This window comes from Cydia pomonella, chromosome 19 (genome assembly GCF_033807575.1).
Source record: "Cydia pomonella isolate Wapato2018A chromosome 19, ilCydPomo1, whole genome shotgun sequence".
Taxonomy (NCBI): Eukaryota; Metazoa; Arthropoda; class Insecta; order Lepidoptera; family Tortricidae; genus Cydia; species Cydia pomonella.
In genome coordinates, this window is record NC_084721.1 from 6,983,479 (window position 1) to 7,006,325 (window position 22,847).

Here is a 22,847-nt window from a genome sequence, read left to right on the forward strand (position 1 = left end):
TTAACCACTATGTTATAGAGTCTCGAAGAATCACATTGACATCAATTTGCATGTCCGATTCGGCCTCCTAGCAGAAAACCTTGTAGGTCAGTAGGTATCATATTCCTGTTGTGCTCATTGTAAGATACTTACCAGTAAATAATGAAGTACATTTTGTATCCATGATATTTTATATCAATGGGCAAATAAAATTTTTTTTGGCATAGGTACTTGTTTCTTGTGATGTTCGTCTGTTGTATATTATTTTAAGATTCGAATGGAATCGACTAGGTAACTATCGAAAAGCGGGGAAGGAACCCTCTACTGTTTATTTATTACCAACCGGTTTTTCTGCAAAGCCTTTTAAACGGTTCTTCGAATTGCTACAAGAAACGAGTTTTTATAACTGTTCAACTATAAATATGCTATACAATATTATTCTTAGTTTTAAAGATCCAAATCTTAGTTGCCATTTTTATTATTTAGTGTTTGGGTAAGTACCGTTCTTAGTACTAATGGACGGCTGATGAGTTTATTACCACTACCTATACCCATACATTTTAAATTTAGAGGATAAAAAGAAACAAAGCGTAAACATAAACAAGTACAAATAGCTTTATTTGATACATTACAAAACGTCTAATAGCAATGATTACATGACACATACAATATTCAGGTTTTAAGCGCTCGAATACTTACCTATAGGTATATCGCTTTTCTAGAAAAACTGACCGTTTTTTTTAATTTTAAGTAAAAATCATCAAAAAAGGAACCGAGGATAAAATGTGGACAGTTATACTATACTACCCGCAACCCAAACTGACGACCAGGACCGGGAAACTTCTCGTTCGCACCTTCGCGGTCGTAATTAAGTCGCACTCGTCAGTTTGGTATGCGGATAGTAGCTTTGGAGGGATTTGACATTAGCGATTTTGTCGCTTATCTTGTGGATCCGTCCCCGACAAATGAGTGACAGCCAGAAGACATCAACAGCAATAAGAGATTAAACCGCGACCCATAGAAGATAGTTTAGAACAGCCCTTCAATCTCCAAGGTTTCAGTATTTAGATCGATATCGTATATGCTAGGACGGGTGGGCAAGCCAGGCATTTTGGAGATCTCGCCGACCATGGGAACGACGAAGCCGGCGCCGACGGAGACGAACACGTCGTTGATGCGCAGCGTAAAGCCGGTGGGCGCGCCCTTGATGGCCGGGTCGCCCGTCAGTGAGTTGGACGTCTTGGCCATGCAGATTGGGAACTTGTCGTAGCCCTGGAATAGGAATTAATATTCCAATGACGGAACTAACATAAATCTTATGTTTCAACTGTCCACGAACTCGCACATCTCGAACATTTTTTTTTATTTGCAATAACGTTACAGCTATCATGACAGTTGCCCAATGCGATAGTGTAGCAAATATTAGCCTAGGTGCATAAATATAATTAATTCAAAGAACTATAACATATTAAAAACAAAACGACTTTAATGAATTCATTCTCAGAACAATGGAATACATCAATCCGTGTAGCAACTTGATTGAGCGTGCTGGTGGCTCTCGTCCGCGGAGCCTCGCGCAGGAGGCCGGTGCGCGCGAGCGGCTCGGCTAGCAGCGGCGGTCGGCGCCGGCGCCACACATACCGTGGGGGCGCGCACAATCTCACCGCGGCCAGTACCCCTGGGTTACTGATCCTACCACGCAACAACTTAAATATATAGGATGCTAGAGCAAGCTCCCTCCTAACCTCCAACTGGTTATACCCTACCATTCCTAGTACAAATAAAGTTGGATACATAAGAAGGTAAAGCGGGTAAACACCATAACATTTCAGGTATAGAATCCTCACAAACTTATTCTGTATGCGCTCCAGCATAAATTTGTATTTGGATTCGTGCGGACTCCAGATACTAGCATTCATCTCGAGGTGGCTTTTTTACGAGAGCCTCGTATAATGCTCGTACAGCGACTCGACTACATTCGAAAAACCTTGTGCCTGCCGCATGATAAAACCTAAGTTTCTATATGCCCTTTTACAAATCGTAACAACGTGATCTCTGAAGTACAGATCAGCTGTGAAGTGCACGCCCAGATCCCGCACCCCCGTAACGCGTTCTATTGGCGTCCTCTCCACAGTGTATCGATGATGTATCGGACAACATGCAAATATGCGGTTTACCAACTGTCATGATTAAAATATCGTCAGTCATAGATACACTTATCCTGAGCGTAAAAAAAATGTTTCAACCCACAGTAAGATCATCAGTACCACAACTATAATGCCAACCACTACTATAATTCCACCGAAGGCCTAAAATAAGTAGTAATCCCAAAGGGTATTTGGAGTTTATCGTTTTTGTGTTTATCTGTTTTTTACGGTCAGAAGATTGACAGTTTGACTTTAAACATCCTTATATCCTCCTTGTTAAATTACTAAATATTAACATTTTGTAAACACCCACCTTTTCGGTGAACATCTTGATTTTCTGAAGCACCTCATCCGTATACTGCACGTCTCCAGCACCGTACATCTCCTTGGCGATGGTGAGGATCTTGTCCTGGATGGAGCCCTCCAGCGGGTAGAGGAAGCGGAAGGAAGAGGGTCTGTCGCAGGCGGCGACGACGGCGTCGGCGAGGTCGAGCGCGCCTTCTCCACCGCGGGCCCAGTGGTCGCAAACCACCGCTCTGAAGGCGCCGTTCTTTTCGGCGAACTGTTGGACGAGCTTCAGCTCGGCTTCTGTGTCGTTTCTGAAATGAAACTAGGCTATTACTCGTATTGCTTGATCTTATCGTGTTAAAATAAATTAGGCTCGTTCATTTTGTGAAGCCTGAAATTGTTATTTTACAATATGAAATCCATTGATCATATTTTATACCTTTTTCTACATCGATTACTGCTACCTGACCGTACAAAGTACCGTACCGTACCGTAATGGTACAAAGAAATACATCTAAGTTTAGAAGACTTAGTACTCTTAGCACTAGCAGAATATAGATATATATCTAAAGCATAACAAACTGAGAGTTCCGTTATTATGATTAATACAAGTTGCAGCATTCGGCTAAATAGAAAACAAGGAAGGAAAAGTTACATATTGTATAATATCAAATCGACCCATTAGTAAGAAATAATATCTGAGAAAACGTTGGCGTATAATTTAAGAGGCGTGATCAGGTTGCAAGATCATCATGGTTTTTCCGGGTTTGTAACGTAGTGTACGTCAGTGACGATGAACGTCCAGCGGGGCGTGCAGAGTGGCGTCGAGTATCCAAGGGATTTGAGTAGCGTGCACTGCGGCCCCTCGCATACGTTTGCGTTTGTTTCAAATAAGTAGACGCCGCGCCGCACGCCACGATGTTCACGCGATCTTACACTCGGTTTGCACACTAAGATAAGAGAGAGAAAGGGAGAGACTTAATACTGACCCGTGTCTGTTAACGGCAATGACGACAGGAACGCCGAACTTGTTGCCGTTCTCGATGTGCTTGCGCAGGTTGCATAGACCCTTTTCCAGCAGCTCCAGGTTTTCCTGATAACGGTATTTAATTTTATAAATAAAAAACCATACAGAACTAAGTTATGTTAATTTTTATTAGGCAACTGTTCTGATCCTGTTAGTGCTGAAGACAGATAAACTTCTCTTACAACTCTCTCAAGCTATAGAAGCCATAGTACTGTATCTGAGCGGTAGAAAACTAACAAGTAGGCAAAATCTCTCCTAAGACTTTTAACGATTTTATGTTAGTGTCATCGAATATTAGCACGACTTATATCGATGTACGTAGTAGGTACCTATAGCTGGATAGGTCGTTAGAACCAGTTTAGGCACTGAGTCAATGACTTGAGTAATTGTTAGGTAACTAATTCTTAGTAAGTGCTGACGTCTGCATACAATTATGAATGGTTTCAAATCGGACGATCAAATAAGTGGTCGGTTGTTGATTTTCTTATTTGCGCAATGATATTATCAAATTTATTGGGATTAAACATGAATCGACAATGATGAGGCAAAGCATCAAAGCTATATAACTACATATAAGGAATGTATAGGACACAACGTGGTTAGTTTTATTTAACTAAACAATAAACTAATCACTATTCGATGCGCAAATGCATGTAAAATATCCGTTTTTTCTATCTGCTGACGCGGACTTCATGAGGCGTGTTCTGATCGTAATAACAGGTTATGAGTTTGTTATGGATATGATCCGTTAATGTCAAAAAGTTGTTGGTTGAATAAATGTCACTGTTGACACTGACAGATCATATCCATAACCAGAGCCCGTACTTTTCATGCCGTTGCCTGTTTCATGAGTTACTACAAATTTAGATAACTTACTTATTGATGGGTATCATAATAAATACTTGTTTCGTGAATAAAAGCTTGTTACGCTGTTAAAAACCAAAAATATGTATTATTTCATAAATTAATAATCTACTATTTATTTGTGTGACAATAAAATGAAAGTCAGTTAGACGTTTCTATACTGATTGTCAAGTATATGTATTAGTTACCTAAAGAGGTTGACAAATGATAATTTATTACGAAAATACTAATTGGAATCATACTCTATGTAGCGTGACGTCATTTTTCTGTCAACGGAATGAAATTTACCGGCACTGTCCATAACTAATTCAGATGAAATTTATAACCTATTATTACAATCAGAATACGCCTCAACATAGGACGTAGATTGCGTTGCCTACTAATCGTTCCTACGATCACCGCGCAACAGCGTACGCTCACATTGAGTTGACGTGGAACGTACGTTGTTGAATAGCGCACTGTCGGTCACTGCGTGTGCGTAGCCCGGTGTGGAGCTCACGACCGTCCTCGTATGGTGCACTATCGCTAAGATGCAGCGTAGAGGTCCATAAAGTCCGTTGACGTCTAACTTACCTTGACGTAGACGTCGTGGAGCGGCGCGCCGGGCGACACGGGCGGGCCTCCGCCGTGCATCTTGAGGGCGCGAACTGTCGCTACAATCACTGCACAGTGTGGCGTAGTACCGCTCGCGCGGCACTTGATGTCGAAGAACTTCTCCATGCCTATGTACATACAGTTTAGACATTAGTTGTTAGCAACGGCTGAAAATGCTTACTACTTTCACATGTTTTCTTTTTTGTCGCGTGAAGGACTAAAAACTCCTTGCTTTTGTTGCTTGTAGAAAACTAGGATCAAAAAAACATGGATATGGAGTGTAATTACTTAATAAATGATTTTTTGCACGACTTGACAACAATACTACTGGCCCATCACCGTAAGGCCCATCTTTACGAAGTAATAGGTATGCCTGTGCCTCAAACGGAAGAATTTGACTAATTAGTCATCATGTTACCTACCGATGTCGGAGCCGAAACCAGCCTCAGTAGCAACGTAACCCGCCGGGCCGGCGAGTTGCAGCGCGATCCTGTCGGCTAGGATAGAGGAGCAGCCGTGCGCGATGTTGGCGAAGGGCCCGGTGTGGACGAGCACGGGCGTGCCTTCGAGGGACTGCATCAGGGTTGGCTCGAAGGCGTCGCGGAGCAACGTCATTATCGCACCAGTCATGCCCTGAAACACATGTCACGTTTTAATGGGCTGAATAAGCTTGACAATAAAAAAAATCGATCATGATTTTGAACTCTCATCGAGGTTTTGATGCATTGTGACTAATGACATGTTTGATACCGGAAATGTTTTAGCGCCCGCGACGAGACCGTCCGGATAACAGCGATCATCGAATTAGCGAGGCTCGACTATGTATTTTATTTTTTTGTCTTGACCCGAAGAAATCTTACCAAGTCGTCGGCAGTAACGGGATTACCACTCTTGTCGAGAGCGACCACCATGTTAGTCAGCCTCTGCTTGATGTCCTTGAGGTCTGTGCCCAGCGCTAGGATTGCCATGATCTCGGAGGCCACGGAGATATCGAAGGCGGTCTCGCGTGAGAATCCCTTTTCCGTTGGGGATTGGCCCACAGTGATCTTGCGCAGATATCTGTCGTTCAGGTCCACCACTGAAACAACGATGATGTTCACTATATACGTGGTATCACTCAACTCAATCGTTAGACTGCGATAGATAGGCGGTCTGCTTGGAGAAATTAATCTTTGAATACAGCGGCATTGAGCATGACAATCGATGTATGAACCACGCAAACATTACATAGGAAGTTACATAAGTATATTAAAGAGGAAAACATAGGAAAACAACACAAACAATAAAATTGGCCTCCAACACCATCATAACTATAAGATTACACCGCTCACGTTTACCTCTGTTCCACATAATCTTGGACGTATCTATATTGAGCCTCGCGAACTTAGTCTTCTCCTCATCAGTCAAAGAATCCGGATCGGTCTTGTTAATGCCCAGTCGCTGCAGTCTTCTCAGCTGTATGGGTGAGAACTTGCGCTCGCCCTTGATACGGGGCACCAGGCGGTCGTAGAGTGGCCCGTCTTTCTGCGTGAGCTCGTGGAATATGCGTGCGTCCATCTGCGCGGCTACCAGGTTGTTGGCAGCCGTCACGGCGTGGATGTCGCCCGTCAGGTGGAGATTGAACTCTTCCATGGGAATAACCTGCGCAAAAAAGTACAAGTACAAGGTTAATTTCGCTGTTTAGGACTGCTGTGAAGGATAGTTTTGATGGTGTCTTATTTGTTGTGAAAGTACTAAATGGTATGCTAGATTACTTCTGCATATTTACGGTTTAGGTTTAAAACGTTTACAACTGACTTTTGTATATTAGTAAAGCAGGTTGACTGCTAGCTGCTGCCAGCCAAGAAAGACTGACCTCTTTAAGCCAGAGCTTTAAGCTACCGTCTGCTTAAAAGAATAGCTTATGGTAAACCAGGCCCAGCAGCGTGATGTAAGTGTAAATATCTACCAGTAGCCGGGGCTGCTGCGTCAACACTAAACCTACACTAACTGTAACATTATGTCACATTGACGACATTGTTGTATTACCTGCGAGTATCCACCGCCAGCAGCACCACCCTTGACGCCGAACGTAGGCCCCTGGCTTGGCTGACGCATAACGGCAAACGCATTACGTCCACGGCGAGCACACAAAGCTTGCACGAGGCCCAGCAGTGTCGTACTCTTACCCTCGCCCAGTGGCGTTGGGGTGATCCTGTTATGTAACGATAAATTGGTAAAATTCAAAAGCAAAATCCGTGAAAGTTAAAGGCGATAGATATTACTTACAGTGTTACAAAAAGTCTGTAGCTTGTTGGAAGTTACTTATCATTGGAGCGTGCTCTAGATTTTAAGGTATTGCATTTCATACAACAAATATAACAGCGGAGGCAAATGAGGCGTTACACATACAGTAACTCAAATGTCATACATGGTAAGAGTGAGTATTTTTCACATTGATCATGCAATATTAGGACCCGATTTTGCAATTGATAGGTTAATTTGTAGTTCGTCATTCTTACTAAAACGAAGACAGCCGATTAAGGATTACGTACTGTAATTTACTACTTATTTTCTGAATATTTTATTTATGGTAAGTATGGCATTGTCTGTCTGAATATCAGTCTAGTCATATATAAGTAGCAATGTATGAATTACCCAGCAACGACGATATGTTCCCGGGGCGCTGATCCCTCAATCGCTCCGGCACAGACAAGGCGATTTTGGCCTTGGTGCGGCCGTACTGAGACACCTCGTTGGGCGCGAGACCGATCTCCACCGCAAGCTGATGTCCTTGAGGTTTTATGAATAAAATGGGTATGTATTATTAGGATTGTTGTAGTTACCCAGCAACGACGATATATTTCCCGGGGCGCTGGTCCTTTAACCGCTCCAGCACGGACAAAGCGATTTTAGCCTTGGTGCGGCCGTACTGGGAGACCTCGTTCGGCGCGAGACCGATTTCCGTCGCGAGCTGATTGATGTCCTTGGGCTTCTGCGAGCGCGCAATGACGATGTCGCTGTAGAAAGAGAAGTTAACATTTTGTTAAACCCTATATATACCATATCTAAGAATGTATATGTAATTTTGATGACCGGTTTGGCCTAGTGGGTAGTGACCCTGCCTACGAAGCTGATGGTCCCGGGTTCAAATCCTGGTAAGGGCATTTATTCGTGTGATGAGCATGGATATTTGTTCCTGAATCATGGGTGTTTTCTATGTATTTAAGTATTTATAAATATTTATATATTATACATATCGTTGTCTGAGTACCCACAACACAAGCCTTATTGAGCTTACTGTGGGACTTAGTCAATTTGTGTAATAATGTCCTATAATATTTATTTATTTAAGAATGTCATTAGGCTCGTGTTAAGATAGAAAAGAAACTACTTAGACCGCAAAATAAATAAAAAAATATATAAAAGGGGCGAAAATCAGATTTTTTTATATTTCGTAACTCTAATACCCACCAAGTGGATATCGGTAAAGGGGCGAGTGCCCAGCAGGGGGACACTCAAATCGGGTAAGAAAAAAACTCTAATATTACAGGGCCCCATTAAAGATCTCATTAGTATGTGAAACGAAATGCTTTTGTTTTGGCGACGCAAATAACAATTTCATTCTACTGATAGTTTGTTCTGAACTTATTTACGATCGGGACTTTTCCTGAAACCCGCCAATTAATCATAATTTCAGATGACTCTGTAATTCTGTCATCTAACAAGTAAGAACTGAATTTGCCTTACTCGTACTTCTTGGAGACACACATGCTATTCATGACGTCATTCGGAGTTTAGGATTTTAAAGCAGTTCTAAGAAATGGTCACAAATTCGATGATTGTCCTTCCTGTAAAGTGGTCACGTTTATTACGAAAACATCGTGTAACCTTACTGTCTTATATGCTGACCGTGAGAGTGTTTCTTGAAATATGTCAAACGAATAGGTATAGGTAGGTTCAAGCGGATGTTGATGCAAATAGGTATCTAGATTGGAAAATTGCTTGATTGGATGGTTAGAGGTGGGTATCCATCAGATGTTGCAATGCTTAATTTACGTATGCAGCTGCGTTTTTTTTTCCGCTATAAGCCGGTTTCAAAGAGAAGGTACTCGTGTCGTTCAATCTGGGTAGACAGAGGTAAAAAAAAATGCTGAATTACGCTTCGGTCTCCGTGAGAATTGAACAATGATGCTCTATAGCATGTTGAGCATATTGACAATCTCCATCGGCATTACATTTAAGTAGTATTTAAGATACGTGAATCCTGAACATTATAGAATATGGTGACAACATCAAACGCCTTTGTAGAGATTGTTTATTATACGTAAAAAGGGGTAAGGAGTAAGTCCATCCGACATCCGAGTGCTTGTCACTGTCCCTATGTTTACCTGGGAGGCGGTGATATGGGCACCAGCCGCAGCGGCTTGAGCGGCCAGGCGGGCGCGCGCAGGCGGTCCAGGCTGCGGCGCGCGGCCTGCACGGTGTTGCGCATGAGCATGGCCACGGTCATGGGGCCCACGCCGCCGGGCACCGGCGTCACGGCCGCCGCCACTTGCAGCGCCTCGGCGTACGCCACGTCGCCCACTAGCCGCTGGCCGCTGCTCTTTGATGGGTCTGTGGGTGAAGGGTGTGTGTTACTCATGACTGCAGGGGTCTTCAAACTACGGTTTCCGCTCTAAGGGACAAAAGGTAACTTTTTTTTATTTATTTTTTTATTCATAAAGTAAGTGTTACATTCACATTTACCACTATCTGCCAAACTGTAAAACTGTTTGTTGGCAGAAAACGTATTTTACCCTTATCTTTTAACTAAGTAACAGAAAAACATTTAGGTAAGTATAGGTATATTTAACTAATGAACTCCAACTAATGAACCAACCCAACTTAAATACCGATTGTACTTGCTCCTCTTTGCTTAAACAAGCCCCTCTTCTCCTTTAGGGATACCTTATACATATACATGTGTATATTTGTCTAACCTATACCGTACTCGATACGACGCTCGAATGGGAATCAAAAAATATGTCTATAAATATAATTGTACTTTAATAAATGTACTGTAATTAATAAATGTACTTTACATTGAATTTAGATCTAAGATAAGTACCTTACCAAATATTGTACGCCTGTGTAAGGCAGGATATGGAGAACATGACTCATTTACCTAAGATCTTTGTAGAACCCATAACCATACAATAAAATATTTTTGATTTTTGATTTTTGATTTTGATATAACAGCCAGTAAATGTTATATCGAAAGTTGCTATAATGTGCGTTATACCTACTTCCTTAGTATTAATCTTAAAGATATATCAAATTCCTGATATGAGAGTTTGCATGAGCATGAGAGTTTTATCTGATAAGAATATGTCCCTCTGAATATGTATACGTCCTAATAATTATATCCCTTGATCGTTATATCGACCAAATAATATATCATTAGTTGTTACATAGAGTGAACCGCACCCGTTTAATTTACTATGCGGCCTACGGAAAGGAAGCCCGAGAGCAGGAGGCCTGGCCCTAGCTCTCGGGTAAAAAATAGAGGTATTTTTATATCGATGGCACAAAGGAACATATAACAGTAAAGACCGCGCCGTCTGGACGGCCTAGGTACCGCTGGAGAGACGAAGTGCAAAAAGACCTTAGCGAACTCGGCGCCGTCGACTGGACAGAAACGGCTTTGGACAGAGAAGTATGACGGTCTTTGGTATCGGAGGCCAAGATCTACTTCGGGTCGCTGCGCCACAGTAGTAAGTAAGTAAGTAAGGCTAGGCTTCTATTCTAATTAAAATTGTTTGTGAGACAGCAAGACAAAGGCCAGAAATATAAGACTATCCAATTCCGCCAACGCATTGCTCATAACGGGATTTATGCAAGTTCCACTTACTACTACTGTATGTGTTCTTTTCATATAGATTAATCGCACAAATTGAAATGTAATAAAAATAAGTACCTATTATTAAATCTAGGCATAGGAAATGCCTGTCCCAATATCAAGCCGTTCTAGCTCTACAAACCGACTTTGGGAATGAGAAATCGAAATCCGATAGCCCACCACGATAACAAAACCTACGTCATTGCACTCAACCAACACTAGGCCTAGCACAGAAGCGCCTCGACAGTATCTCGCCCGCGAGATTAGCCGTCCCTCTCTAACTAATACAGTTAGAAAAATTGGTACTTAGTCTATCTCGCGCATAGGACACTGCCGCGGGGCTCTTATGCTAAAGTCTACAAAACTCTTACCTATGTGTATAATCTGAGGTATGCCATTAAGTTGCAATCAATAATGACAAGTTTTAATCGGATGGTTATCATCACCGTTCGGAGCGCACGACCTGTGAAGGCACTTTGATCTGTACGTTACAATGGCTGTTTACATTGGTTCATTGATCCGACTCAATGCGGTGCTTGGTTCCGCCTATTGTACTTTGAATTACAAAAACAAACATTAAAGGATCAATCCGCAATGAATCAGATATGATTAAGGCATGAAAGTGTTAAAGCAAAGTCCTTCTGTGGCAATGTCTCCTAACAATTGTACTGAAATCTTTAAATCTCATTACGGTTCAAATTGTATAAACTATAAATTTAAAGTTCTTTCTTTGCACACATGTTGTACAATACATCATCATGCGCCCTGCAAGCAATGTATGTGACTTAAACTTAACTTACGTATACCTAATATAATTAAAGTACATTTCTGTCATAACCATAAGTCGGAAAGGGACAAATGATTATTAGCGGCTGTTAATTTTATTAGATGTTTATGAATAAGGGGGTTAAAGTACATCGGACTCGTAAATTATTAAATCCCCAGCCCGCGTAGCCAACATGCTGCGCGATTGCCGAATGAAACGCAACTGTCACTGTCGCACTAATATGGAAGAGTGATAGAGAGAGATGACTACACTACGCTACGGAGCATTAACGATTGGGATGTTGACTACTCCGGCAGGACGTATAATGTTGTTAACAATCTACGGATCACTTTCACGAGGAACGATCTCAGAGGCGAGTGAAGACTCTCTGCACATGCGCTAGCGAACCATATGCAAAATTGCACATTGCGCGTAGGTAATGCATGCAAATCTTACACAAGCAGGCATACTTGCCAGAAATGCCAAATGGATGCAAGTTAATGAGCTTACCCGGAATGGGGTTGATGCCGCAGTCGATGACTACGGCGCCTGGTTTGATCCATGAGCCGCGCACCAGCTCAGGGCGTCCGATTGCCACTACCAAGATATCAGCGGTCTTCGTCTGTAACACACAATACAAAATTTAGACTTTGAGGGTTCGTTTTTCAGGCAAAGATAACGTCCTGCATTAGCAATCTAGTGCATCAAATTTCTATAGGAAAGTACCTACTGTATGTTATGTTATGTATTTTTTTCCATATTAATTTAAATTGTACTTTTATTTATTTAATACTTAAACAAACATGTTATAAGATGTAATGTTTTGAAAAGAGGTGTGCCGTCGAGCTTCATGCCGGTCCATATTGGGATACCCTCCTACAATTTAGGAGGAATTTAAATCTTCTCGGGTCAGAGGTGTAGGGTTAGAGCCGGTGTAGCTTTATTTGACATCTTTATCTTAAGCTAAACTTTTTTCACTACTGTAAAATTTGTCGAAGCTGGATGTCAGCCTGAGATTGACCTTAGCGTGTAGAAACAAAAGAAATAAAATTGTGCAAGTTAGTTATTTTATTTTATATGTATACCATCATCGGCAGCAAACACAATACGTCTGATAGTAAGCGGTTAAGTTAACGCCACATTGCAGTTATAACTGTAAACTCGGCTAGTAGTTCTATCCGCACCCGGAACGTTCACGGAAGGAAATTCCATTGAAACCGCACAGTGTCCGACATTTTACAAACTCATATACTTGAACTCATTATTATTAATTCCGTTAAACTTACAATTTCGCTCAGATCCTTGGTCTTAGAATGGCAGACGGTGACGGTGGCGTGCTCCCACTTGAGCAGCTCCGCGACCGGGGTGCCGACGATACGGCTGCGGCCCAGCACCACCGCGTTCTTGCCCGCGATGGTCACGCCGGCGCGCTTGATGAGCTCGATGCAGCCCGCCGGCGTGCATGGGATGAAGCCGCTCAGGTCGCCCACTGCAGCGCGACCTTCGTTGATGGTGTTTAAACTGAAATTGTGAAGGAGAAAATGAAGCTTAAAATAAAAACAATCTTTACAGATTTCGTTATCATAAAAAACCTATATTTTGGTATGACGGATCGGCAATGAAAGAGAAAAAAACTACGGAAGTAAGTTGGTAATGGACTAGGTATAGTTTAATTACTTGAAGGTTTAGGTACCTTTTATACCCAATCCATTGTTGGTTTGGTACATACATAGGAAGGTCGTAGCGTGAAGGGGCTAGCAAAAACGGGTTTTTTTTTTTTTTACTTAAAATGTTTTTGGAAGAATATATTACAGAATGAAACTAAAATGATAACGTACCTAACAGTTCCGTAGTCACCTCAAGTTTTGTTTGTTTTAATTAAACAACATTGTGCGGTTATTAGAAATCAATACCGCCAGCTTGCGGTGAGCAAAGAAAGTGCAGACTATAACGGTTACAATGCTTTCCAGGCTATTGATATAAGCCAAGTTTCGGTTAGCACTCGTCACCTACGGCCGGACCACCCAGCTAGAAGTTCAAAGGCATTTGCACGACAATGACGTGCACGGGTAAAGTTTGGTTTCCTTGTCGGACACGGTGTCGGTGATGACTGGACTTCATACTGTTGAGTCCAGCGGCTGCACGATGTATAAGTACACTAAGATACATACGCGTGATGAACTTACCCGTCCACATCCTTGTCGGCGGACACGGCGTCTGTGATGACGTGCGCGTCGATGGTGTGTGTGGAGTCCAGGGGCATCTGCACGATGATGCCGTGCACGGACGGCTCCTCGTTCAGCGCCGTTATCTGGTTTAGCAACTGTGAAAAGACATAGTGTTGTTAACCAAGTATGAAGATAGAATCCTAGAATTAATAAATTACGTAAAGAACCTAATAAAATAATAAATGTTTTGTTTTCTTTATACTGAAAACTTGCATAGGTTAATATTCAGTGTACCTAGTTTTTTATTTCCTATATGGATCATGAAAAAAAGTAAAGCCTGACCAGTTATTTATGATCACACGCCATATTGCGGAATTTCATTGGAACTAAATTTTTCATACTAATCTGAACCGTCACCTCGCACATGAGCATAACAGCACCCTCTTGACAATGATCATAGGTATATTTCTGGTCGGGCTTTAGTAAGAATGTAGTCATACACTTTACTATGTTTCCGCTCTGGCAGATTTCCTAAGTTAGGCTTCATAGGTAATAGGTAAGTACCACTAACCGTAAAAGTGCATGGCGACTTTATGAATTAATTAATTCATATTTTTATCTCTCCATGCAATATCGCAGCTCACTGAACTTGCAAAAAGCCCAATCTTACTTGTATTTTATTCGTATACAAAAACGTACCCTAAACTATTCATAGATCCCTTTTTAGCATATTCCATTCTACATATAATTCGCCATTGATATTCTCCATAACATAAGCAAGATGATGAGATGATTACATCACATCAATAACAAGCGTAAACAGCTGATACCGTTATCACAGGTCAGATGGTCATGTACTACAATGCTAAATCGAAAACTTGTTTACCGAGACAAACTACATACGTTGTTTGCATCAGTTACGCTGAGAAATTAGATAATCTTAAGTAAAAACTATAGTAAAAAATTAGTAGGTAGTAGGCAAGCATATTTTTTTAATTTTGGATCGACTTTTGTTTTAATTGAAGTACCAAGGTACTCTTCCTCGTTATTTTTAAACTAAAAACTGAAAAAATTGTTAGAAAATTGCTAGAATTACAGGGGTCATGATGATAAGTAATATCATCATGACCCCTGTAATAAGGAATACGCACATGAAAAAAAATTTCGATTCACCTTCATATTTAGATACGTAGTACCTAAGATAAGATTTTATCATAATTTATCTGATTTTAAAGAAAGTTATGGAAAATAATATGAAAAAATATCTGGAGAGTGTTATAACTATTTTTTTCCCTAATTTATTGTCCCACTGCTGGGCAAGGCCTCCCCTCGCTTTCTCCACTCAACCCTGCCTCTTGTAGTTTCTCGCCAATCCGGATAAAATACGTCCAATTCGTCCTACCATCTCCTTTTCGGCCTGCCTGTACCCCGGCCAGCACCATCTATGGTGTTCCGTGGGTCCCACTCGTTAACCATTTTGGCCCACCTTTCAGGGCGCATGCGGCAGACATCTCCAGTCCAGGACTTTAGAGCCTCCGTTAACAACCATATTTGAGCGCCATAGGTTTGGATAGGCAGAATACACATGTCGATGAGTTTGCGCTTGAGACACAGGGGAATGTCACCCTTCAATAGCGCCGTCATGGACCAGAAGCTCTTCCAGGCGTTGTCAATGCATCTATTGACCTCTATGGTTTGCCTGTATTCGAAGGAGGCTATCTATATTTGGCCAAAGTAAATGTAGTCATCAACATACTGTATATACTGCCCATCAACCGTGACCCCGTGTTTTGCTGCATTGGTCATCAATTGAGTTTTCGCTCTGTTCATTGTGTGTGTGTGTGTGTGTGTGTGTTGTAGCATGTGTTGCAGTTGAGATGCGGTGTCGGAGAAGAGGAGAATATCATCAGCAAACCGCAGGTTTGTTAAGCGTTTATTACCGACGACAATGCCCAAACTCCTGATTTCGACTTAGCCACCATTCTGGTCATGATCTGGACTAACCTCGCCTTCAGTGATGTCACGTGGCAGACGTAGATGTTCAGCGGTGATGCCGATATTCTCGGCGGCCTTGAGCTTCATCCTGATGTAGACGTTGGAGTCCTCGCGTCCGCCGACCTGCACGATGGCCAGGCGCGGCTTGAACGTCGCGCTGACGGCGCGCAGCTCGGTGACCTGCTGCCGTAGCTCATCTTCAATAGCTCTGGACATGGATAAAATGTGAAGCTGCAGTTGTAAACTTAATGAACGGTGGTTATTTATAAACTAATCTAACGTAGAACAATAAATTAATGGATCTTGGTTTAATCCTTTAGTATAAATATTTAAAATTGTACCTTAATGTATTTTTTTTCTTCCTCATTATCACTTAAAGCAAACAATTTAAATATTGTAATAGATGGGTACCTATTTGTGAATGAAAGCCTCTTTGGGTATATTTACTAAAATGTATTTAGGTAACTAATGGTCTAAGTCTGTTTTTGTAAGCAGGAGATAGATAAAATTCTGTGATGTTTAGCAAAAAATCTAAGGAATTATTTTAATTCAATATGCATGTTAATAGAAATATGCATACCGTGCCACATCGCGTCCTGAAATCACTTTAGCCGTCATTTTGCTAGCCACTGCCCGGTCGAGAGCCAGCTGTCCACTGTGACTCCCAACTTCACAGACCCCTTGGCTCGACCGTTTTGCAGACACCCGTTTCTCTTACAAGACGTAAGTACGAAAGAGATGAAAGACTCGTAAATGAGATAATATTGTTGAGGGGCAGGTTACAGATAACATCCCTGAGATAACCCCCAGGTTATGGCGGAGCTAGAACCCGCAATCATGGTGCTGTCGTCATACTGATGGGATATGGTGTAGATATCAACGTTATGTAACGTGTTCTAGATACCTACCTACTTATATTTGGTATTGATGAACTTACTTACTACTGATAATAAGAAGCCCCACAAATAGCGAAATGCTTTGACCGATAAAATATATACACACAAATATACACCCTAGGTGTATTTTTCTCTACGATTAGACAGGCTAACGTGCGACGACCAAGTAAGGTAGAAGTACTAATCAATCAATTTTTCGTGTTATGGCTCCATCAAGGTGTTGATGATTCTGCCAATGTCGAGGTTGGATAAGACACGGCTAGTATATGAATCTTATTACGGTCATAGACAGTGTTCGGTGGAGTATCCGATCTGCAAAGAAATACAAATTACGACTAACTAATAGACTTCATACAACTATTAAACAATATGAACACTACACTATGTACAGAACAAACTACAGTTAGAGCTCGACGCTGCACTAATACTCGACATAGGCACTTTATGTCAAAGTGACAAGGATTAAGTTCGAATACAGAAGAATCTTCGTTGATCAAATTAAACCTGTATTTCCATGAAATAAAGTGCCCGTGTCGGTGACTAGTGCAGCGTCGAGCACTAGTACTTCTACCTTACCTACAATAATATATATAAGAATATCTAAGAAATTTACTAGGTAAGTATGTCTTGTACGTTACAGTCTTGAACAATTACACCATTTATGGTACTCAGAATAAGTCAATCTCCATACATTTACTCTTTATCTTAAACAACCACGGTAAAGATATGCATGATATTCCTTTAATCGAGAAGACCTGGGTCAAACGTCGTAACAATGGAAAAATGATAATTACCGATATCACAGCCGTATGTTTTTGCTCGGTTTATATAGTAAGAAACATATAAATAGGTAAGTACTCAACTTATTACCTATACATATACGCTTAAAATATAGGTATAATTAAAAAAAACTTACCTTACAGTGTCTTTGGAAAAATATCTAACCAACTTCAAAGGTTTTAATCTTGCTAAGTTAAAAATCATTGTAATCTTACGAGCTGAACCGTTAATGTGATCCAATCATGGACGAATATTGCTGACTGAACGTTTGCCCGAACTAATATTTAAAGAGTGATAAACAATGAACTAAAAATATTGTTTTGTTTTTACATCAGATTTTAAGATGTTTACATACCTAAATTAGTTCAAGTAAGTTAACGATCTCGTCATTACAATTATGCATTGCTTAATTATGGGTTTCTCATACTCGTAATATTCTTTCTGTGCCTCGTAACTATGTGTTAAATTAAAAGTATCTATGATACGACGACGATGTACTTAGAGCTACCAGTATTCAATATTTATAATATGGAGCTACCCTAACACAAGAGTTAACAGCATACAATGAGCCAGGGTGCGTAGCCAACGTGCCAATCGTTAACGCCCCGTAGCGAACGAAACGCAACGTCACTGTCGCACTAATGTGGAAATGATAGAGAAAGATGACTATAGCATAGCGTATACGCTACGCTAGGGAGCGTTAACGATCGGCACATTAGCTAAGGACTCAGTTCTCGTTTAAAAATTATACAAAGTTCTAAACTAGTATGCAAGCTGAAGTTTGTAGCCGTACATTTAAACCCCCTAAACGTGTACTAAAGTTACGAAGCCGCTAATAACCGTTTGTCCCTTTCCGACGTATCGGTATGATGGAAAGGGACAAGCGATTATTAGCGGCACACGTTTATGAATAAGGGGGAAAGATATTAGCGCGTTATGATATATACATATCATGCTTTTTATGAATTACATCAGTTACTATCGGTATAAGTATTGATACCATTTGTAACCGACCGAACTGAAGGAAAGTACACAAAAACCGAACAAGTGCGAGTCGGACTCGCCCACTGAGGGTTCCGTACTTTTTAGTATTTGTTGTTATAGCGGCAACAGAAATACATCATCTTTGAAAATTTCAACTCCCTAGCTATCACGGTTCGCGAGATACAGCCTGGTGACAGACGACAAGCGGAGTCTTAGTAATATGGTCCCGTTTTACCCTTTTGTTACGGAACCCTAAAAATGCGAGACTCTAGTCTCCTGTACCTACGATATAAACTTCATTTGATGGTTTATGCTTTCTTATTTTTTAAATGCTCGAACCAGAAAAAAAATTTTTTTTTCAATATTTTGTCAGTTTTATTTCATTCAGAATACACTAACAAATTGTAACAACATAGGAGGAACCAAAGATTGGCGGCATAGGAATATTTAAAAACCTCCCAAGTGCGAGACGGACCCACCGACTACAAATGTGACCGGATAGTCGGCTTATCCGACTAGTCCGTACATCCCTAATTCTAATGCCGCTGTCGCAAGTACGGGTTGAGATGAGGACTTATAACTGTTAAAACTACTCCAGTCTTTGTATTATTTTATTGGAAAGACTTCTCATTGTTAATAATCAACAAAAAGTTACAATACAATCTGCCCCTGAACTCTCTTTTTCTGTACTAGGTAATGAATAAATCGTATCACAGGAAGTATTAACACTTTATTGTCAGCTACTACTAATTATTTAGCACCTTGAAGACAAATAGCTACTTTAAAGAAAACTAATGTGTAATTTAAATAAGGTACGATAATGCAAACAAATAGGTACAAACTATTAATCTTACCATTGACCGGCGAGAAATATCTACTAAGACTACCCGCTAAGTCATACATAATGAAGGTAAGAATATTATATGCGATTGATGCCATGATTATATTCAAAACTAGCAAAAGATGATGGTATATACAAATAAATCTGTCTTACCTTACAACCGCCTCCACGTCTCCTTCAGTCTTCCACATGCTTTTGTATGCTTTTCAAATGCAACCGTAAAACACCAAAAAAACTAATACAACAATATACAAGGTGTTTGAGAGCGCCGTCCGCCGGCGGAAGATTGATCGCCTACATTACCTTAATGGTAGTTTATAACAAACTGGTTCCGACGGAGGCCATAACGTGGACGCGACATTTGTGTAAATGAGAAATTACTAATGAGTTTGTATGACAAATCGAAGCCCGACAGTTAAGTGAAACAAATGAAGAATATTCGAAAAATGCTTTTACTAAATGCCGATGTGAAGTGAAGATACGATTTTGTGCGTTTTTAATGTATGATTGTTTATTTAATTGTTACTCTACAGCCCAAACGTCTTGAGAAAATGTAGCGCTGTAACTAGACGCACTAGCAGATCTAGTTAACATATAAAAATAATTGACACAAATAATCGGTCCATATCATTTTCATAAACTAAAAACTTCAATTATTATGTTCCAATATTAATCAAAATACTAGTAAATAGTATGTATATATCTAATAAATTAATTCCGTAAGTTTAATGGAATAGAAGCAAAATATTCTCACGAGAAATTTTAAACAACAAACAAAGACTTTAACTAAATCATGCTTCGTAGTGGGTCGTTAATCAGAAAAGGAGATTGGTACTCGAGTTTAAAGGGTAATAAACTAGTCAAACGTATAAGGTAAAGGCATCAGTGCTCAGACATGCACCAGTGTGCCAAAAGTAGGTGTTATTATAGATTAATAAAGTATGAATTGAAAAGTAACTTAATTTTTAAAATAATTGTTTAGCATAAACCACAACACTACTTCAAGGAAGTGCTGTCTTCTGACATTAAGGGATATGCCATATGCGCCATTTTTTTGGAGCGTCACATGGTATTTTGATCATACGTTAGCAGCCGAATTGTGATGTTTTTTTAAAAGCATGTGCACTGCTTCACGTAATTAATACTTAATTTATCTGGAAAAAGTAAAAAATTAATATAAATCCATATTAAAGTAAACCCTGGCCGATTACTGGGTTTGAGGCAGTAATTTTAAAGGGATCGTGGACTCAGAGGCCAGCCGATAGAGGCTGAGCATAGGTTTCAAGATTTATTTTTATTTTCAAATGCAATGTAAGTCGTTAAATCAAGCACCTTTAAATATCTACATTATTATGACTTTATTTCATTGAAATACATCAAATACTCAGTAGTCATCCTGTGGCTGACCACTGGACACTGAAATCACGGAACTCGGAACCCAATAGCCAGGCGTTAAAATGGGATGGCTGTAGACTGGGTACTTAAAGGCTGTGTCTTGGTAGACGGAAGGCTGATTGCTGGCGGAAGGGCCTTGCATTATATTTAATGAAATATTTCCATAAGCTAAATTAAATTACGTTTTATTCTGTATAAAAATTAAACTTTAATAAATTATTGATGAGTAAAAACATTCATAATTCTTATTGATCAATTAGTGGGCAAATGAGACGTTCTTGAATATAGAAATTTCGTGGAGGGGTTGACTATTGGTGCCTTTACCCTGCGATAAGTACGAGAGACGCGTCTTACACTTCTGGAGCGTTTGATGAAAGTTATAAATAGCTCAGTTTTAAGCCAAGACCGCCATTATATTTTTGACCGTCGGATTGTCACTTTCTCTGGCTTATTCGTAGACGTAAAAACAAAGGTTGTTATTTTGACGATTGAATGTTTGACATTGCGTAGCTACTATGCTGTTCTTTGTCAAACTGTTCAATTGTTATTTTAGTGTCAATACTTACTTATTTTTGTGGATTTTTTGTATTTTAGAGCCAGTTCAGTGTCAGGTTGCATGGTCAACCTACCGAGTACACCTAACCTGACGGTGACAAGCAGGTTTACTCGGGAATCCAGTAGAGTTAGGTCCAGGTCGCGAGAGGGGCCTGGCGTCAGCCTTTTTACCAACACAGGTGACGATTATACCTCTTACGTTCTCTTCAAGGTCTGACAGAGGGATATGAGGGTCTCACGTGTGGACCATTAGGAGTAATCCTTACTCATTGAAATCTGTTGGTAATTGAAGAAGCGTTGTCTTGTTAAATATATTTATTTATACACATTATATACATGGTTAGGGCGCCTTATTCATCTGTACCCAGGCTTCGGCTAACACAGATGGAGGGAGGCAATCACACAGACACTAGGGTTTGCTATACCTCGGTTTTGTCGGCCGAACGTTTAGAGCTTAAATTAGGGTCCCTCACACACACACTCCTCCCTGTAAAAATAGAGGTTCGCCTCTAGTTTTACACACATTAGAATAGGTGAATTTGGGGTAGAGTTAGGGTAGAGTCATTATTTGGGTGTTAGGTTTATTTATTTTCTTTCACATTTAGTTTGATTGTATACAAAACTAAAATCATTAGTTTTAACTGTTTTTAATTACAAAATAAATTAAAATCTATCTTCAGTAGCATATGGATGGGTTACTGAGGCTCGTACATTAAATATGATTGAAGGTTTATATATTTTTACATTGGGTGAGATAGGGGAACAAAGTTATTTGAGGACATACTAAATAATTTTGTTATAGGGAGCTAGTGACCGGCGGAGCAGTTCACTAGTGACAATTGAGCTTTTCTATAACTGGGGAATTAAAGGGTAAATAAAGTCATATTTAATAGACGATTGTTTTCAGTATTCCATACATTAATAGTACATTCAGATGAGTTTCTTGGCGTTTCTTCTCGTCTGAAATTAGGTTACGAAACGTTGGTAGAGTAATATTACATAGTGCTTAGGAATACCTATTAAAAATAAAATAAAATAAAATGGGTATTAATTAGCTTAGAGACCCGTCTTCATCCGGGCGTGACAGTAGATAAAGTATGTTTGTACGTACTATTCTTTGCAATATTTACTTATGGTTACAATGGTTACATATACATATTTTCCTTTAGCTAGCTAGGTTAGCGAAGAGATATATTAAAAGGAAAATATAAGTTTTTAAATTACAAACAAAAAGGGCTTACTACTGTTCACGGTAACTGGTCACGGTAGGGCCCGGTAGGAGATAAATTCTAAAAAATATATATTATTTACTATTTTTTTATTTGTCTAACTAGTGTTAATAAAAATATACAGTAGGAATATTTACAAATTCATAGGATATTTAGGGATAGTTTTGAAAAATCCAAATCGTATCAGTTTTCACATAAAAGACGAAGGGTACTAAGGTTCACAACGTAAATACACTAGACGATCACATGGCCAAATTTATTTATTTTCCTATTTTTATTTAATCCTGGTTGAATTTTAGTTAATTAGTTTAGTAGTAGATGGGGTAAGGTACATTTTTGGTGCCGGAATGACCAGGATTATATATATATAAATAGTTTATTACATAGAGTAGCCTCGTCGGCTACATTTTTGCTGCCATAAGAAAACTAGAATGTGAACAATATGATTTGGATTTCTCTTGAAATTTTTAAATTATATC

The 22,847-nt window shown here is 40.0% G+C and overlaps 1 protein-coding gene across 2 annotated transcripts; it reads right to left on the reverse strand.

The window, feature by feature from the left end:
* Nucleotides 1-570: 570 nt before the first annotated feature.
* On the reverse strand, nucleotides 571-19,495 carry LOC133528705 (C-1-tetrahydrofolate synthase, cytoplasmic). Of its 2 annotated transcripts, none has more exons than XM_061866177.1 (15): nucleotides 19,343-19,495; nucleotides 15,698-15,896; nucleotides 13,712-13,848; nucleotides 12,812-13,046; nucleotides 12,036-12,147; nucleotides 9,270-9,495; nucleotides 7,725-7,898; nucleotides 6,928-7,093; nucleotides 6,237-6,540; nucleotides 5,760-5,977; nucleotides 5,322-5,532; nucleotides 4,879-5,027; nucleotides 3,404-3,507; nucleotides 2,440-2,725; nucleotides 571-1,251 (listed from the first exon to the last, which is right to left on the reverse strand). In XM_061866177.1, the coding sequence occupies exons 1-15, from the start codon at nucleotides 19,378-19,380 to the stop codon at nucleotides 1,009-1,011; spliced, it is 2,802 nt and encodes a 933-aa protein (XP_061722161.1). In that variant the 5' UTR covers nucleotides 19,381-19,495; the 3' UTR covers nucleotides 571-1,008. The 2 variants fall into 2 exon arrangements, with proteins under 2 accessions (XP_061722161.1, XP_061722159.1); XM_061866175.1 differs by lacking the exon at nucleotides 19,343-19,495 and adding an exon at nucleotides 16,269-17,003.
* Between the last annotated feature and the right edge of the window lie 3,352 nt (nucleotides 19,496-22,847).

Excerpts from the sequence above, each read along its gene's own strand:
- LOC133528705 (XM_061866177.1), bottom strand. The coding sequence starts at position 19,380 with ATGTGGAAGACTGAAGGAGACGTGGAGGCGGTTGTAAG. Across the intron at positions 15,897-19,342 it reads GACGTGGAGGCGGTTGTAAG|AGCTATTGAAGATGAGCTAC; the intron begins GTAAGACAGATT and ends ATCCATGTCCAG. Across the intron at positions 7,094-7,724 it reads AAATATATCGTCGTTGCTGG|GATCACCCCAACGCCACTGG; the intron begins GTAACTACAACA and ends GTTACATAACAG.